Source organism: Megalops cyprinoides, chromosome 21 (assembly GCF_013368585.1).
Source record: "Megalops cyprinoides isolate fMegCyp1 chromosome 21, fMegCyp1.pri, whole genome shotgun sequence".
NCBI classification, from domain to species: Eukaryota; Metazoa; Chordata; class Actinopteri; order Elopiformes; family Megalopidae; genus Megalops; species Megalops cyprinoides.
This window is the reverse complement of record NC_050603.1, coordinates 23515407-23535340: the sequence shown is the minus strand read 5'-3', so window position 1 is coordinate 23535340 and position 19934 is coordinate 23515407. Positions and strand designations below refer to the sequence as shown.

Below are 19934 nucleotides of genomic sequence, written 5' to 3'. Positions count from 1 at the left end.
TGTTCTCTCTGAAATGTGTGGCTCCAGTCATATTTTAGCCAGACATTGCAGCTGCATGCAGTCGGGGGGAAATCCGCACTAATTTAATCAGCAATGGAATTTTTCTATCATATGTATTTTGGATGGAAATTGGAAATCATTCTTTACTGGACAGCGTGCCTAACATTACCTAGCCCATACTTTTTATACTCTGTAATTTGTTCTGTGTACAAACGCTGGTGGCAAATCGCTGTGTACAAATGGCTGGTGTAGAGCTTTTTAATAAGAGTCTGGATTAGTAGTCAAATTCACCAATTAATACTTGAGATGGATTGCAGACCAACAAACACAATGGGCCACTACGTCTCCGGGACAAGTTTTGAGAAGAACTGTTTCAGATGGAATCCAGAAATACCTACCTGTTCATGCTACAGGGGTCCAGGCTTTGTGTTATTCAACATTATTATACTTGAAATGCAGATCCAGTCCAGAAGTTCCAGTCTATTATCCTTCACGTAAACCATTACTTCCTCAAGTTTCATAAGTAAGATATATTCCGGGTTATTATTTAATAGTCCCATTCCATTATACATAAGTCATTTGTTTAGTTGACATCCTTATCCATGGCCGCTTGCTTGTCATTTACTTATTATATTGAGAAAGTATGCATCTTGATATTTACAGGTGAAAGTACATTTAGGTGTCTTATTAAAGGGTGTAAAGGTTGGATTTCACCAAGAATTTCAATCTGCAACCTTGCCATCAATTCTTTTTTAACCTGATCTAACCTAACACAGCTGATTCAAATGATCAGTTTGTTACTAAGCAGCTTCAGGAGTTCATAACGAGTTGATCATTTGAATCAGCTGTGTTGGCGCAGGGAGAGATCTAAAACATGCAGGGCAGGGGGTCCTCCAGGAGAGGGTTGAGAAACACTGCTGTAGATCATATTCCTAGCAATGCATGGGGTGGGTGAGTAGGGGTGCATTGCATCCCTAGTTGTCTCCTTATATCCCTGTATCTACATAGTATTTATGACTTTTTCTGCCCCACATTGGATTGCAATTGCACCCCTCTGTACTTTCTCCTGGTACCGGGCGTGTTTGCCACTATACTTTGATTGTCCAGGAATTATAGGGAAAGTGAATGAACAAGAAGAACCTGAAAGAGTAGCGAGATGCCTTTAGCAATATTTTATTTCTGTTTGGAGACTGTTCTCTGCTTAGTCACTTTGAGAGCCTTTCTGAATTAAAGTACTCACTACTCAAGGTTTTGAAAAGGTACTTAGGAAAGGCGGTTTGAATTCTAACATATTATTACAGTTAGAATTTATCACAGATAAATCTTCATTCAAATGAAGTATTCAAGTCTTTTTTTCTACCATCTGTGTGTGTGTGTGTGTGTGTGTGTGTGTGTGTGCTGACAAGTGCACTATTGTGTAGGCTATTGACACCTCGCAGTGAGCAAGCCACCCGTCTAACGACATGCCACGCATTAGACAGGCTTTTGTGATCCTATGAAACCTGTTTAGCACAGTAAATTGCATGTAAATTCACAGTAACTTTTACTCTATGAACCCTGCTTACCACAGCAAATTCTAGCACGACATCTATATGGTTGTTTCGGTCTTTTTGGAGATTTTTTTGTGGCTTTTCGCCAGGATAGCGATTCTGAACTATGGTTCTGATCATTCAGCTTTTCAAAGCGTGGAAGGAAGTTGTCTGATCTGATCTTAGAGATGTCGGCTCGGTAGCTATGGCTGTTTGTGCAAAATCACTATCAACAACAATCCAAGAGCTGTAACCAGTTTTCTGCATTCCTTTGCCTAACGTACTTCAGAGTCTTAATCATAATGTTCCATTGACAGTGTATCGCGGTGAACTGTTTTGTGGGTGCTGTTAGGGGGCCAAGCAAGAGAAGGCACTATACTGGCCTCACTAAGCTACTTAGCTAGCCAGCAAGCTAAACACGAGACTAAAGGGTGAACAGCTTGATCCTCAGTTCCTTTCTTTCCTTTATTCTCTTATTGTAAAACCGCAAAACACAAATAAATCTTTTTTTTTAGCCTGACATGCTTTGTCTGAGTGTAACTTATTACAGAATATGCATCTTGCTTACATAGGCTACACTGTATTGATATCTGAACCACATTAGCCACCGTTACGTATGACAACAGAAATTGTATAAAACTACGAGACTTTGACATGTTTCTTAAATGCAACGACGATATAAACTAAAAACAAATTATACTCACGGGCATTGCCCTCGTAGGGAAAGACGTGACCATTAATTGTCTTATCTTCAAAGCAAACGAGACTGAGAAGGCGAGTGAACGACAGCTCTCTTTCTCACACGTGAACAGGAAAAAACTTACAACTGCGTATTCTTTGTTTCATTAACAACGGCGGCCAGTAGATGGCGCTCTGATACTGTGAATGACGAGAATAATGTAAAGAATCAGGAAACTGTTGTAACAAAGGATGGCAACATGAACAGCATTGCATTCATGATGTAAGACCTTGACAGGCACCAAATTTCGATTACAGATATTCCATTACAGTCATTGTTGCTATGCTAACAATTCGCACGAGTATGACATACTGAAAAAGCATCGTTGACTCTTTGATCCCTGCTTGAAGGAGGCGGGCTCTAACGCGAACCGCCTTTTCTTTGAGTATGGGGCCTCAATGAGGTCGTCTTTCAGTGAATATAAGCGTGCACTTCAACAGTGTGACATTGTTTCTGTTGTAGGCTGCAGTAGTGAAGGTGTTGGAAAATGTCCGGAAGAGGAAAGGGAGGAAAAGGTTTGGGGAAGGGAGGCGCCAAGCGTCACCGTAAGGTTCTTCGTGATAATATCCAGGGTATTACCAAGCCCGCAATTCGTCGCCTTGCCCGGCGAGGTGGTGTCAAGCGTATCTCTGGTCTGATTTACGAGGAGACGCGCGGTGTGCTGAAGGTGTTTTTGGAGAACGTTATTCGCGATGCCGTTACCTACACCGAGCATGCCAAGAGGAAGACTGTCACTGCCATGGATGTGGTGTACGCTTTGAAACGTCAGGGTCGCACTCTGTACGGCTTCGGAGGCTAAACATCAATCCTGCAGTGAGATCTGAACTAAAAACCAGTCCAAAGGCTCTTTTCAGAGCCGCCCACTTCCCCATACGAAAGAGTTACACGTTCCACGTTCACTGACACATTTAAGAAAACATTGTTGCGCTTTACCGAAACGGGCTGCAGCAACCTTGGATTGTTACGTTGTATTTTCTCAAGCAGCGATGTAGCTGAGCGCGTGTTTGTTGCCCCCTTGCCGTCTAACGGGAGCGGATTGCCCAGAGCTTGCCTTTTCCCCACAAAGATTGTGAGAAGTTGATAGTATTGAGGGATCGATTTTGATGAGGGAACTCTGTGAAAAAGAATATGCTTTATTTTGGGTTGATGCGAATGTTGTAAAAATGAAGCTGTGGGAAATCTCGCCAAAGAAGGACAACTGATATTTTTGTACCAGCTGGTTTGGTTTTTAGACAAGCCCAGACTTAACTGAATTGTAAACGAACTGTGGACAGTAAGGGCGATAAGACCACAGCCATGGAACGTGCTTTCATTGTAACTGTATACAATATTACTGTATACTATTTGTGGCGGATATCATAGTTTGGCGTGTGTATGAGATGTTTATAGATGAATCATACGTCAATATACACGACAATGTATGGTATGCAGATTTTTGATTGTTGGTTTTCCATATGCGTCTTGAAAGTATTTTTTGACTAATATCACCTACGTAAATTGTCTTGCAAAAAAATAAAGATAAATAAACACTACAAGAGAAAGTGGGAGTCGCGCGGTGGAAGTGCTTTGTTTCGATAGATGTGCAACTTGTGCTATTCCAGCCCAAGGAAATCGGCCAATCGAATTTGAATGTCATCCGATTCAGAAGAATCAGCCAATGAGATCCTGCTATAACTGGTTGGCCAAAGATCGTGGGTAAAATTTGCATACACTCTATATGTAGGCCAAGTATGGGGCGTGAGAGCATTCATTCGTGTTTGCGAAGAAACGAGCATTATGCCTGAACCAGCCAAGTCTGCTCCCAAGAAGGGATCGAAGAAAGCCGTCACCAAGACGGCCGGTAAGGGCGGCAAGAAACGCAGAAAGTCCAGGAAGGAGAGCTATGCAATCTACGTGTACAAGGTGTTGAAACAAGTTCATCCTGACACCGGCATTTCCTCAAAGGCAATGGGCATCATGAATTCGTTTGTCAACGATATCTTTGAGCGCATCGCCGGTGAGTCGTCTCGTTTGGCTCACTACAACAAGCGCTCCACCATTACCTCCAGGGAGATCCAGACTGCCGTGCGCCTACTGTTGCCTGGAGAGCTGGCCAAACACGCCGTGTCCGAGGGAACCAAGGCTGTCACCAAGTACACCAGCTCCAAGTAAAGTCGCTTGTCACCTACTGTAACCCCAAAGGCTCTTTTCAGAGCCGCTCACTCTCTCTAAAACGCAAAAGTCCCGTTTTATTTCGCCGTAGCAGTTCTCGTACCTTGAAAGATTAAAGCAACGGGGTTAACCCCAATGATTGTGCTCAGGGATTAAATCAAAACTACGTTCGGTAAAGGACACCATAGGGGTATAACAACCCACGGCGATGGGGATGAATATCAGGAGCTAGAGGCACGTAATTGCAGCAGCGTGGAAAGTATTCGTCGCCAAATGATCGCTGGTTCGATTCACTGCAGGGGCACTGCAGTTGTACCATGGGACAAGGGTTTTAACCCATGCACAATTGCCTCAGTAAATCTCTGGCTGTATAAACAGATCTGTTTGTCGCTCTGGGTAAGAGCGCCTGCTAAATGACAATAATGCAATACAATGCTGCTTCTTGCACGACCTAATTTCAACCACGATCAACGTTCCCATGAGAAATGACGTCTCGTATCGAACAATACTTGTTATATGCCAAAAATAAAATCTCGCCCAAGTGCAGCGATTAGGCAACTCTGTTTGACGTATTCTTTAACTTCTTTAACGAGTACCTTACGGCTGAGATCCTTGAGCTGGCTGGCAATGCTGCTCGGGACAACAAGAAGACCCGTATCATTCCCCGTCACCTGCAGCTTGCGGTGCGTAACGACGAAGAGCTGAACAAGCTTCTGGGCGGTGTCACTATCGCTCAGGGCGGCGTTCTGCCTAACATCCAGGCTGTGCTGCTCCCCAAGAAGACCGAGAAAGCCAAGTAATTTTTTTTTTTGTAATATTCGCCAATAACCGTCAAATCCAAATGGCTCTTTTCAGAGCCACTTACTTGTGTCATGAGAAAGTGCGAGACTATCGAGTGTGTCTGTGGGGGAAGGGGTGTCGTGCCCCCGCCCCCCCCCCCCCGTGAATATCCTGAACCATCATCTTGTAGAATCTATTTCTACGTCACTGGCGAGCTGTCACATGGATTGTGCTCGCGTGGCTAGTATCACGCACTTCGTGTGAACACCCACCAGCAGCTGCGGGCTCCTTCAACTCTGCATAGCGCCCGGGGCCGGGGCTGATGCTTCATTGCAGAGGGGGCGAGGACCTGTAGTGGGCCCTTATAGAGCTTGTTACAGGCTGTATGGAGATGCAAGACAGATCCAAGGGGAAATTTGGTCAGCAGTGACCGCGATGGGAACAAGACAGCCGGTGATCGCCTAGTTCCTACTTTGGGACTCGAACAGAGAGCGTAATTTTTTCTGTTTGTACACTTACACAAGGATACTTGACGGCGAATGTTTTCTGTAACTTTATTGTGTCCTTGGTCATTCAAAATAAATATTGCGGCGAGAAACCTAGCTAGGCATTCAGTCTGGCTTTTTTGCTGCAATCAAGACACAATCTTTATTCAAAATATTCAACTAAACCACAAAAATGCATGTTCAGTCAGTCAGCTGGAAAAATGAATGAGATGGGTGAATGCATGCACACAAACTGGATTTTGTGGAAGAACTGGTAAAATGCAATGGGGGGCAAAAAAAAACTACAGCGTATAGCACTGAGAATATATCTTGTGAAAATGTAGAATGGTGTTTTATTGAATTAATTGAATGCATGCGTTGAATGCAATCTCTGCGTGACACATGAGAAACAGAAGCAAGTGGATTGGTTAACTGAGGTCAAGAGCTCCAGGGCTCCCCCTGTTGATCATAATGGTACAGCAATTTTATTATCGCATTGTTCATTTTTTAGATCCAAATTTGACATGGCTTCTGACATCATTCTCACATTGATCATGTTTCAAAAGTCTGTAAATCAAGAAACTATAACAGACAGCACAGTGGGCATACAATCAAAGATAATAAACCCCATCCCTCTGTTATGATTCCTCTCAGTCTCTCTCTGCAGAGCTGAAACAGTAGAAAGGCAGGTTCTGCTGCGCACCCTGGCAGGGATGAGCACCTTGAGCCCTGAGCTGCTTTTCCTGCTGCCTCTCAGATCATTCTCATGAGGTCTCTGGTATCAACATGGGCAGGACTACTACTGAAATTTTTCTCATTCACAAAATATAGACTATACGTATGATCCACTGTGTAATACAACAGCCACAAGGCAGAGCGTCTGTGATGGTTCCGTAGGCTGCCACACTACTGGACAGTACATGTCCTAGCACGTAGCACAGTGTGTCCATAATGGAGCCTGCCATGCTGGGATTGGCCATTGTGTTCTACTTAGCATGAGATGTCTCATACATTCAGCCATGTATATCTGCTCTCCTTGTTTTTTCAGAGAACAACCAAGACTACCCAGAATCAGAATCAGAATTTCTTTATTGTCATTGTAACATGTACAATGAAATTTGAGTGCAATCCTCAACAGTGCAAAGATCAATAAAAACTAGTAAAATAATGTATGAAAATAATTTAAAAGTAGACTATAAAAAAGTAAAAATGGTAGAACACAAGTAAAAACACACAGAGATATCCAGAATGAAAAATTGCACGGATCAGAAAAATTGCACAGATCCCTTGTTGCAGAGTGAATGTGAACATTATTTTGTGGCATTTAAAGCTTGTACAGCTGTGGGATAGAAACTGTTTTTGAGTCGGTTTGTCCTCGTTCTAATGGCTCTATACCGTCTGCCTGACGGTAGCAGTTCGAACAGAGAGTGACCGGGGTGGGATGTGTCCTTTATGATGTTATAGGCTCTCTTGAGGCAGCGGGAACTGTGTAGGTCTTCCAGGGTGGGGAGAGGGCACCCAATGATTACCTCAGCAGTCTTGATGACCCTGCAAAGCTCTTTTGTGTGCCACAGTGCAGCTGGAAAACCACACACAGAGGCAGTAAGCGAGAATGCTCTCTATGGTGGAGCAGTAGAAGGACACCAGCAGTCTCTGGGCGATGTTGTTCTTCCTGAGGACCCTCAGAAAGTAGAGTGTCTGCTGTGCCTTCTTTACCAGTTCTGTGGTGTTCATACCACAGGTCAGGTCCTTCTCAATGTAGACTCCCAGAAAACGGAAGTCCGTGACCCTCTCCACACAGTCCCCGCCGATGATTATGGGTTGAATGTCCCTTTTTTCCTTCCTGAAATCGATGACTAACTCTTTTGTCTTTGACGTATTCAGGAGCGGGTTGTTGTCTCAGCACCACACTGACAGCCGCTCCACCTCATCCCGGTAGGCGGACTCATTGCCCCCTAAGATGAGCTCCACCACTGTGGTGTCGTCGGCAAATTTGACGAAGGTGTTGCTGGAGTGGACAGGGGTGGAGTCATGTGTATAGAGGGTATAGAGCAGGGGGCTCAGCATACAGCCCTGAGGGGAGCTAGTCCTGAGGCTGAGAGCTGTGGAGATGTGGGGGCCTACTCTAACCCTCTGTGTGCGTCCTGTCAGGAAGTCTTTAATCCAAAGACATGTGGAGTAAGGCAGACCCAGGTCCAACAGTTTACACACCAGTCTGTGGGGGAGGATGGTGTTGAATGCCAAGCTGTAGTCCACAAAGAGGGGCCGAGCGTAGCTCCCCTGCTGCTCCAGGTGGGTCAGCGCAGCGTGAAGGGCTGTGGCTACAGTGTCCTCTGTAGACCTGTTAGCTCTGTATGCAAACGGATGTGGGTCAAAGGTGGGGGGTAGGAATGATATGATGTGACTCCGTACCAGTTTTTCAAAGCACTTCATCACCAGAGGTGTGGGTGCTACTGGCCGGTAGTCGTTGAGGCTGGTGATGGAGAGTTTTTTGGCCAGAGGGACTATGGTGGAGGACTTCGGGCAGGATGGAACGGCAGACTGGGATAGGGACCTGTTGAAGATCCTGGTAAAGATCCCAGCCAACTGGTCTGCACCATTTAGACTTCCCTAATTATGATATCTCAGTCTTTGTAAACAGTGTTGCGATATCAGCAAAATTGGGTGACGTGGCTTTTTTTTTTTTTTTTACAATTTGTCAAAAACAATGAATTTTCTTTCCTCAGAGAGCTTACTCAGACATTTTTCAGGAATCTCAGTGACTCAAAACCAAGCAATGACAACTCTTGACTTGCCTTTCACTCATTTGATTTATGATTTTTATGTATTTAAGTTTTCAGAAGATGAGATTCAGCATCCATTAACAGTTATGGCTGTGCCCATGGTGAGCATCAGTGCTTTAGGAAACACTGTCAGTAAAATCCCAACACAGCTCAGTACTGCCCTTCACATTTCCAAATTCAGCAAAATGTACAAAATCCTGATACAAACAAAATCTCCAGGACTGAATCCATTAATAACCACTCTTACCCGGAGACCCCAGATAAAGATGCCGACAAAATCCATTGCGGCTGAGGGAAATGTTCAGCTTTCCATTGTGATGTCACAATGCAATGCAGTGTTGAGGATTCCATATGTATTTCTATGGGAATTTCTGCATTAAATCATATGATTACAATTTGCACATAGAGTAGAATAATATGTTTTGTGTGGGTAGTGTGAAATGTGTGGGAATTACATTTACATTTTGAGAATAAAGAGAAAAAAAACTCTTTAATCTGCAGAACTGGAACATAAGAGAGGTAGGCCTATTACTCTGTTTAGTGTACCTGTTTATGAGGAGTGAATTTTCTGATGTACTGATTTATAATATTTCCACTGTGGGACAATGCCTGGTGTACAATGTAATGTGAGGGTTAGGGCTACACACACTCCTCAGGCACAAGGACACTTTTTGTTCTGGGAAGCTTGAGGCAGCCCCCCTTCCAGGTAAGCATGAAAAGGTGAACCACTGACCAGAAGAGGAGGTGAAAGAGAGAAATGCACGTCAAGGGTGCCAACTTCAAGCTTAACGGAGACGTTGGTGACTAGTTTGAATGTTGTCTAGATGTGGAGACCCACAAACAGCATTTTGACAGGGGGCTTAAAATGATTCATGCAAATGCTGTTTGTTTTAGCTAGGGCTAAAATGTAGAGTGGTTTGGTGGGGCCTACCATGAACGGAGCACTGTCACTGGGACTCATAAGCTGGCATTTTGGGAGTCGCCTCTCACTGTCGGTTCTCAGAAGCCAGGGTGTGGGCTATTGCTGCTATCAGGCCCGGCGCCACGGGGGGGTGTAAGTGGGCGTCGCCCCCTCAGATGGACTACCTTGCCCCCTCAGTGAAGATTAAGGCCTAATTTGAATTATTATTTTTTTTAATTTATTTTCATTTTAAAATACTAAAACATAATTTAGCCCACCATAATTAGCTAAAACCAAAGTCACGTTCTAGCCTACATTTTCAAATCCACACAAATCCACTTGATTGGTTGTCTGGGTGAGTGCGAGCTAACTAATGTAGTGTAAGCTTGTTGTGTTGCGTTGTGCGTGAACTCCGAGTTGGCAACTTTCCCATGGTATTTCAAGAAAGTAGCTAGCTTAGTTTATCTAGCTTTTAACAAACAAAATGGACATCCGAAAAGGGACAAAAAAAAAAACACAATAGAGGACCCTGGGACTAGCGTTTCAACCAGCACTGACCAACTGACCAGCACAAGCCAGAAAAAATGACTTTGGGAGAGCAGTCGCTCACTGACAGTCCTGCTCAGCCTGCTACTTTCACCCAGGGAACCTTGGCTTCAACTAGTGGTGTCGTTAGGTCAGATCGTTTGGGGATATGGCCTCGAATATTTTAAGCCTAGCCCCAAATATTTTCCGCCTGAAAAAGGAGGTGTTTAGAGCAAAATAAGATTGTGTACCAGAACGGAACTTGACTTGCAGCATCCGAAGGCGTGATAATATTTATTATAAAGTTAGATATAACCTCCCAAACCTACCAATGCCGATCTCCCCAAGACAAGCCCCAGGCAAACTTGACTTTGTCCCTGATTTTTTCAATAGCTAGAAACACCCTCTACCTTCAACTGTGCTGAAATAAGGTAGGATTGAATATTCTTTTCATGTTTTGGAGTGCTAGGTTGGTCGAGGTATACTTATATTTGTTGGTTAGGCCTATTGTGTTAGCCTACTGTTTATGTCAATAATAGTCTTGTTAGTTTTATAACAGCCAGCCTAAAGGACAATATGTGCCTACTACATTGCACTGCCTGTGTTAGATTCTGTTCTTCAGTAGAAACTGCTTCTCAATTTCCAGTTGCATGTGATTATTAGCAGAGGCTTCTCCAGAGCGTTGTATGGGTGACTTGACCTGGTGGTTGTTGCTTTAAGCACTCACTTGCTTTAAATCAGTAAACATTGTTGGCTCTGTTGAAATCAAGCTCCAAGTCACTATCATGCGATGGTGTGTGGATGGTATGCGTTTCCTGAGGTTTGTTGATGTTAAACTATCTTGTTTAGCAACTAAACTTGTTAAACTATCATATGGCTTTTTGGAAGTCACCGCCCCCTCACTGCATTTCAATTGCCCCCCCGATTCGTTTTCCGCTGGCACCGGCTCTGGCTGCTATGCCATACTTTTTAAATGAAAAAACATGAACTAAGCTGATCAAACAACCGCTGTGGCCCCAGTGTCTTCGGGAGCCCAGATGTTAACTGAATGTACAACTACAAAACAACTGGGTAAAGAGACAATAATATTATAGAATGCGATGTAACTTTCAGCTGCAGATCACATTAAAGCCCTTGTTTGCTTCAGTGTGTCAGTACAGTAACTCCACTACAGACATTAATGCTTAAACTTAGTGAAAGATTTATTTCAACCAGTTTAAAGATTACAGTGTGAGTATTAAACAGCTGTTCATTTGAACATCTTTCACTGCTCTGGGTCCGATCATCCAGGTGCATGGCTTCTCCTACCACTGCTATGACGACACCCGGCTCTACCTCTCACTCCAACCTGATGACCTGTCTCAGCACGGATCTCTGCCTGTCTGTCAGATATCTCAGCCTGGATGAAGGAGCGCCACCTTCAACTCAACGTATCCAAGACAGAGCTCCTAGTAACCCCAGCCAGCCCGTCCATCCAGCACGACATCACCATTCAGCTCGGCTCAACGACACTGACTGTGTCCAAGTCTGCAAGGAACCTGGGGGTAGTGATTGATGACCAGCTGAAATTTACTGACCACATCGCTACGACTATCAGATCATGAAGATTTGCCCTGTACAACATCAGGAAAATCAGGCCCTACCTATCTGAGCATGCTGCGCAGCTCCTTATCCAGACACTGGTCATCTCAAGTCTAGACTACGGCAATGCTCCTACCTGCATGCACTATTAAATCTCTGCAGTTGATACAGAACGCAGCTGCACGTCTAGTTTTCAACCAACCAAAAAGGGCTCATGTTACACCCCTCTTAGTCTCACTCCTATGGCAGCCCTGTAGCTGCCTGCATCATGTTCAAGGCCTTGATGCTCGCATTCAGGGTGACCAACGACACTGCTGTTCTCTCCCGACTACTACGCTCTGCCACCGAACGGCGCCAGGTGGTCTCGACGCATTGTGGTGTTAAATCACCATCCAGGACACCTCATCCGCTCTGCTGAGTCCCTCTGTCTTCTCTGTCTCCCTCTCTGTCTTCTCACCTGAGCACCTCAAACACTTCCCCTCTATCTCCTATTAAAATTATTTAAAAAAAAAAAGCAGTGATTTAGCTGTAATAGTTTAACATAATGGTTTGGCTTAACGCACTCGCTAGCTTTAGCTGCTAGTTGGTGCCTCACCTGGCCAACCTTTGGAACTGTCAGGGCTCAGGCAGGGACTCAGGCGCAGACAGCGGAATAGGGTGCACAAAGCGTAGTTTAATAAAGCCGACACGGGGAATCCAGAAAACGTAGTCAAAACAGGCAGTGTCAGAAAACCAGAAAAGCACAGCTAACAATACCAAAAACCGGACCCAAAAACATGGTCAAGAAAACAGGCAAGAGAACAGTAAAACAGCAGGCAGGGAAAACCAGCTTGTAGCAACACAGACAAACTGAGACATGAAACAAACAAGGAATATATAGGGCAAGGCTGATGACAAGATGGGGTTCAGGTGTGCAGGTAGGCGGGTGAGGCCAGTCAGGTGACCAGGTGGGCGGAGACGGGGTGGAGAGCAGGGCAGGGCTGGAACACAGGGAAAAACAAAAGCACATGGACAGGGAAAACAAAAACAAAAACAAGCCCGGCGAAAGAGCCGCAGTCCTGACAGGAACTTTGTCAGGCAGTACTTCTAATATTGTTGACTCTATGGGTTTTTGCTTGTGTTGTATTGTACCTCACTTGTAAGTCGCTTTGGATAAAAGTGTCTGCCAAATGAATAAATGTAAATGTAAATGTAATTGCTTTAGGCCTACTCTTTGTTCTGATGTAGATTCTGAGGGATCAAAACCTTTTAGGTTGTATGTGCAAATGAATATTGGCTTTTTCTGTAAGACAGAAGACTAATTTGTAGATTCAATTCCAGTCAATTTTTTGTCGAAAAAAAAAGATAAAATGAAAACAGCATTCATGCAGAAAGGCGAATACTGTTTAGATTTCTTTGGTACTGCATTACTCTGTCATTGTGCTCCATCTAGTGTGAAATCGGGGAAAATGTTTCAAGAAATTAGTGAATTCGATCTGGACAAGGGTGTCGGCTAAAATGAAAATGACAATTATGTAATGTAAAATGCCTCTCATACCGAATTTAGGGTCGCATTTCCAATAATAGCCGAGTCTCCAATAAACGCAGGCCTCTTAAACTCGCCGGTATGCGCGACCCTTTCAGTGAAATCACCGCCTGCCTCAAATAAACGCCGGGAAAATTTATATTTATTTTTCGTGACTATAAAACGAAAGAGCAGTGGGTTAAAATGCTTACAGTAGGCCTAGTCACATTTATTTTTTTGTGGCTAAAAAAACAAAAACGAAATAACACAAACAAATAAGTTTTTACATTAGGCTAAATGTTGTTTTAGTGAATTCAATTTAGTGAATTCAGTTTTTTAATGAATTCATTTTTACTTGTTCCGTGTTTCCATGTTCATCTGTTCACAAATTGCATTAAACATAAACGTACAAAACAAGCTGTCTTTCGGATCATGGTAGCCTAAATTCACAGTGATACTGCTATTCTAACAGACTGTGCTCTCCCATCATAGTTTGCAAAGACAATGTTTAACTTACTTTAGTAGTGATTCCTGTTTGAGTTGCGACCAAAGAGGTCTTTGTTAAGTACGCTACTTGGGGGGAAAAAAAAACATGGTGAATTTTCCTGATCAGTTAAGCTACCAATAACCTGCAGAAGCCTGAGGGCTTTATAGGTGAAATAAACGCAGGTCTCTTATTATCGCCGAGTCTCTAATAAACCCCGGCAAAGTTAAGTAATTAAGGCAAAAAAAAAAAACGGAAGTTTTATTGGAAGTTTTACGGTAGTAATAAAAATGTTTTCCTGGTGATGCGTGTAGAAAAAAATTGATTAGAGACGGGTGAGGAAAAAGTTGTAATGTGCTGAAACGCAGGTCACAACGTACAACGCACGTTTTTTTTTTAATCATTATGGACGTGTCTGACACTAATTACGAGTTTGGTGGTGAAATGGCGTGCAAAATGTAGCATAGTGGTTAAGGAGCAGGACTCGTAACCGAAAGGTTGCAGGTTCGATCCCCGCTGGGAGACTGCTGCTGTACCCTTGGGTACTTAACCCACAATTGCCTCAATAAATATCCAGCTGTATAGATGAATAACATTGTAAAGAACTGTAGCCTATGTAAGTCGCTTTGGATAAAAAAGGCGTCTGCTAAATGCAATAATTAATAAATGTAAATGTAAACGTTCTTGCGATTCCTTTTGAAACATTGAGAAATAATGTAAATTTAATTCGTTTGCAGGTAGTTCTGATGTTACTTTCGAGTAGTTGTAAATGATTTTGTTCAACCAGTTAGTTATCCGTACTTCAGACAACTCAGTCCAAATTCCCATTTATGGTGTGAAAGCGCAGATATCTACAGGTGATCGTTAAATGAAACGAGGAGCCATGCTTTAAAGAATGATGCTGTTTTTGACATTTCAACAAGTGGTTTTTGAAATCTCTGAAAGAGTTTGGTGATGAACTGGTGTGTAAAATGTATTAGCATTCCTGTGTTTCCTTGTGATTCTGTTGCATTAGGGACATATATAGCATATACTGCATAGACGGGAGTTGCAAGGCAGTGCCCGCATACGGTGAGATTAAGGTAAGATCGCTGCCAGAAGTAGTGGGATTCGAACCCACGCCTCCATACGGAGACCAGAAGGCCTGCACTGTAAGGAATGGGTATACACTTCGAGTCTGGCGTCTCAGACCACTCGGTCATCCTGACAAGAGCATGTCAACACGAACAGTGAATCCGCATTTTTGTAAACTCTCTCGTCTGTGATGGTGATTGCAACACTTTTGTCAGAAAAGTAAATAACCAGCCCTGCGCGTTTACCTGTTTGACAAATACATCAAGCCATGTCTGCCAAGGGTTACTTTATGTAAACTGCTCTATGTATGTCACGGGTATGTTGCATCTTTAAAGGACATTTCATCGCTGGCGTACTGCAGTTTCAATACTACTTGTAAAATAGTACAAGGACACCATTGAGGACAATACAGATTCAATACGAATAATTCAGGAGGTAGTCATTTGAAAAAATTGAATGGTGGAGCTGACAGGCAATCATTCCTCTAGGAGAGATTATAACAGGCACATCTGGAGAGATGCGTATCCTTCTGAAACGCCCAGAGTTTTCTGTAGTCAAGTGGTAAATAAAATATATTTCCCACAGGACAAGCTAAAAAGCAAGGGTTGTTTTAGCTCAGAAAACATGTTAAAAAGTTGTTAGAAAAGAATTTAAGTTCATTTATTCACAGAAATGTTTTATTGTGAAAGCAGTGCACAAAGTAGCCTAATGCTAGCGCGTTAACGGGAGAAGTCCAAAAGTACCAGTTACAACTTTTGTTCACTGACTAGTTGGCACGGTCTGGAAAATTGTGAAGTTAGCGAGCCGGATGCATCTCCATTTTTTCCCTGTTCTGGTTGAGCCTGGCAATGCATGCATGAAGTGAATGTGACCGGGCATCGTGCAAAATAATCGGTAAATACGTCGTGGATTATTAACATCTGACTAAAATAAGTGTTTGTAAATAGCAATATCAATGTATAGAGCTATGGTTTGTCAATAAGTAGACTTTCTATGGAAGCTCTGGAGTTCGCGGGCTGTAATGAAAGAGGTGGCTTCCCAGGCTCGCTAGCTAGTTAGCTGCATCTCTTACATTTCTTGTGCCTTACTGTAACTTGGGTAGTTATAAAGCAGAGAAACGTGTATGTTTTCTTTCCACCTCATTGTGGGACTTAATTGTATTCTCCTGAAACTGGAGCTCAAAACGAGGACTTCGTGACAGGAATAATTACGACGTGAGTATCGTTTTCCTGATAATTGAATACTCAGTATTGCGAGTGGGCTAACATGAGACTAAAAGAGTGTGTGTTTTGTTGTATTTTTGTCTTAAATGTACAGTTGTAAGCCCACTGCCGTATTTTGTACATTATATTGTATGTTTTCCTAGCCTCGAAAGCTAATTTGATCGGGGCTGTGTAGTATTTTATTTTTGGGGCCAAGCTACATTGTGTAAGCTGCTGCAGAAATTGTTTTATTAAATTTACGTGCATATTCTAAGCACAGTTTGGTAGCAGTGTATTGATGAGCTTATACTGCTCAGCTTTGTAACAGTAAGGTAGCTTAGGTTATTAAAATATGGCAGTGGTGAAGATTGGCAGGCAGAGACTCCAGCCCAGTGGCCAGCTTGGTGTGAGAGTAGCTGTGAGCGAGACGGCGGAGTTTCAGAGTGTGCCAGTTACAGCGGCTGCTACCAGTGAGCAGATTTGCCTGTTCACGTTGTGGTGGATCCAGCTACAGAGTCCCCAGTCCCAATCCCTCCAGAACCAGCAGAGTCTTCATCTTCCAGTGACACGTGCCAGCAGCATCCTTGATATTGCCATTGGACTGAAAGACTGTATTCATTTGGACTGAGGCAAGTGACACCTAGAACCATGTCCAGTGACTCTGATGATGAAGGGGTGGTAGTCAATGAGCGTAACACGGTCTCAGGGGAAGGGGATCGTAATTCAAATATTGTGCAAGAATTACAGAACCAAGTACAAGAAATAAGCAGGTGGTGAGATGAGACAATGCCTAATAGAGCCAGTGGTAGTAGTACACGTTCTTATATATATATGTGCCACGTGAGTGTCAGATCCAAGCCTTTAGTGGTGAATATGCTAAAGATGGGAGGTCAGTGGATGAATTCATTGAGGAAGTAAAGAGAGTTTTGAGGGCTAGAGAACAGTCTAGGGAGGAAGAGTTAGACTTAATTCTGTCACTGCTGAAAGGTTCTGTCTTAGAGAAGGTGCGACTGTGTTTGAGAGATCAGTCAGGACAGCCCAGTGATATCTTTACCTTCTTGAGAAATGCATATGGAGAAAAACGCAGTGCCACCCAGCTCTTGCAGACTTTCTACAATCGTAAGCAGTTTGATGGTTAGGACGTCCGTGATTTCTCCCATGCCGTGTCTCAGATATTAAGTTCTGTAGTTAAACAGTCATGGGAAGGTTTACCCAGAGAGAAAGAAATGCTAAGAGACCAGTTCATTGAGGGGTTGAGGGATCCAGCACTTAGATGGGAGCTCTGTAAGTTTGTAAGGGACAAACCCCAGTCTATCCTTCTTGAAATACGTAATGAAGCTATCCTTTAGTCCATGGAAGACAGTAAGCCTCAGGGGCCCTGGGCTGAGAAGAACAGGCAGGTGCAGTCTGAGGTAGTTAGTGAGTCCCATTGTGCAGCTGTTGCAGTAGAGAAGGATCAGCCTGACCCTTTAGATGTTATTCAGAGAGCAGTGGCTCAGCAAGATAAATAGATAGCCGAATTAGGCAAAAATGTGTCAGAGTTCACCAGTGCGCTCAAAGAAATAGCGGTGTTCCAGGCCCAGCAGACAGTCAGAGAGTCAAGCCGTGGACCTAGACCACGGCCAAGGTATGAGGATGGGCGACCCATCTGCTTCAAGTGTAGAGTGGTCGTGCACTTGGCTGAGAAGTGCCATCAGACATGTAGCTGTCAGGACAAGGGGACACCAGAGCCCTCTGCTACCCAGGAAAACTGACTCCCTCGGTTGCAATGAGCCAGGCAATTCGAGGGGAGGTTAGTGGCTCACCTACAGCTTCACTTAGCCAGGAAAGTACACTAGAACACGCACTTGGTGAATGCCAAGTAGTAGATATCAAAATATATGATGTAAAGGTATCATGTCTGCTAGATGCTGGTAGCAATGTTAGTACCATTACAGAGAGTTTCCTTAGGGAACATTTGTCTGGAAATGACAAGGACCCTATTTCTACATCTGAGTGGTAAAAGATAACTGCAGCTGATGGGTTGAATATATAACATATAACATAGGTTATCTGGAGCTAGAAGTGGAGGCTATGGGACTTACCATCCCTCAGTGTGGGTTCCCGATTGCTAAAGATTTGCCAAATTCCCCTTCAGTTCTGGGACTTATTAGGCATGAACATCATTAAGAGGTGCAGAAAACTGGTGCAGACAGAGTTTGACACCAAGTTAGGTGGACAGCTTGAGTCGGGCTGGAGGCAGGTATTTCAGCAAATGCATACAGTCAGCGTGGTAGACAAGGCTAGCTTCACCTGTGTATCTGGCAAGGGCGTCGTCCACCTACCAGCCTTTTCTGTAGCTATAGTGCTGGCCAAAGGACTCAAGACTATGAAGGAGGATGGCCCTTTATGGCTGTTTGAGCCTGTTAGTGCTCCATTACCAGGGGGTCTACTCGTTGTGCCCACCGTGACATCAGAGAATTATGTGTTCCCGGTCCAGGTTGTGAATGTGTCTCAAGAAGATGTTTGGTTGCAGCCTTGGACTAGGCTAGGGAGGCTGTCTCCCATGGAGAGTGTCAGCAGGGGTAAGTCCTGTGAAGTGATGCTCCAGAGAATTTCAGCAGACATTGAACGGGTTACTGTTGACACTGAGGCAAGCAAGCCACCTGTTACACAGTCCATTCTAGACAAGGTTGAAGTGGGAGGTAGCCCAGAGCAGCAGGCTCTGTTGGGTGAGTTACTTGAGATGTACTCTCATATATTTCTAGCCACCTATAGTACTTGTACAGAACACTGACATTACTTTAAGGTTGTGTGTTGACTACAGGAAGCTTAATGCTAAGACAAGACGTGACACATTTCCTCTGCCCAGAAATGATGAGAGTTTTGATGCATTGGAAAGTGCTAAGTTCTTCTCAGCTAGACCTAGCTAGTGGCTATCATCAGGTGGTCATACATGAAAGGGATAGGGCAAAGACTGCCTTTACCACACCATTCGGTCTATTTGAGTATGTTCGTATGCCTGTTGGTGTGTGCAGTGAGCCTGTGACATTTCAAAGATTAATGCAGACCACCATGATTGACCTCATCTTTCAAATCCTTTTAGTCTATTCAGATGATCTCATCTACTCTCAAACATTTGAAGAACATTTAAAGAGGTTGGAGACAGTGTTTAAGCATCTAGCTGAGACAGGCCTCAAGGCTAAATTACAAAAGTGTGACTTTCTGCAGGAAATGGTATGGTTCCTTGGTCACCAAGTGCCTGCTGAAGGTGTTGGAACAGATTCCAGTAAGGTTGTTGCTGTCAGAGAGTGGAAGGTTTCCAGCAGTGTCAAAGAGCTCCAGTCATTTCTTGGGTTTTGCAGCTATTATAGGAGGTTTATTAGTGGCTTCTCACAGATCGCTGGGCCATTACATGACTTGGTGAATCATTGTGTGCATAAATGAAAATCAGATAAGATGAATCACCTGTTTTGCTCTCTGTGGACGACAGTGTCACAATGCCTTTGAGCAACTGAAGGAGAAGCTCACCTCTGCTCCTGTGTTAGGCTTTGCTGCCTTTACCCATCCATTTATTGTTGAGACAGATGCTAGTCAGCATGGTTTAGGCGCTGTGTTGTATCAGGAGCGAGAGGGAACCAAAAGAGTCATAGCTTATGCTAGCAGGAGACTACACCAGGCTGAGAAGAATGATTGCAACTACAGTAGCATGAAGTTAGAGTTGTAAGCTTTAAAATGGGCAGTAGCTGAAAAATTTAGAGGCTGCTTGCTTGGGTCCAAGTTTGTGGTTTTAACTGACAACAGCCCTCTCTGCCACCTTTAGACAGCTAAGCTTGGAGCCATAGAGGAGCAGTGGGTTGCACAGCTTTCTGTTTTTGATTTTGAGGTTAAGTACCGCCCGGGGCACAGTAATTGCCTTATCTAGGCAGGAGTTTGCAGGGAAGCTCAGACCAGAGACAGAGAGTGAATTTGATGGTTGTGTGGCAGTCTGTAACCTGATAACAAGAGGGACAAAGGTAGAACCAGAGCTGGCTTTCAGGGGAATGGAGTTTGGAATGGAATTTGGCCTATCCCACCAAAGATCAGAACACTTTTGGCACAACAGCCAAAGTCTTGCTGAAGAAGTGGTTTTTGAAGTACGGCGTCCAAGAGCAGTTGCAATCTGATCAAGGCCGGAACTTTGAGAGCGAGATTGTTGCAGAACTGTGTAAGCTCTA

The 19934-nt window shown here is 43.8% G+C and overlaps 2 protein-coding genes across 2 annotated transcripts; both read left to right on the top strand.

The window, feature by feature from the left end:
- Positions 1-2755: 2755 nt before the first annotated feature.
- On the top strand, positions 2756-3067 carry LOC118796326 (histone H4-like). The gene is made up of 2 exons (XM_036555152.1): positions 2756-2818; positions 2852-3067. Exons 1-2 carry the CDS (start codon positions 2756-2758, stop codon positions 3065-3067), a joined length of 279 nt encoding a protein of 92 aa, XP_036411045.1.
- Positions 3068-4044: 977 nt separating this feature from the next.
- LOC118796319 (histone H2B) lies at positions 4045-4419 on the top strand. Its single transcript, XM_036555145.1, has one exon. The coding sequence runs from the start codon at positions 4045-4047 to the stop codon at positions 4417-4419; it is 375 nt and encodes a 124-aa protein (XP_036411038.1).
- The last annotated feature ends 15515 nt before the right edge of the window (positions 4420-19934 follow it).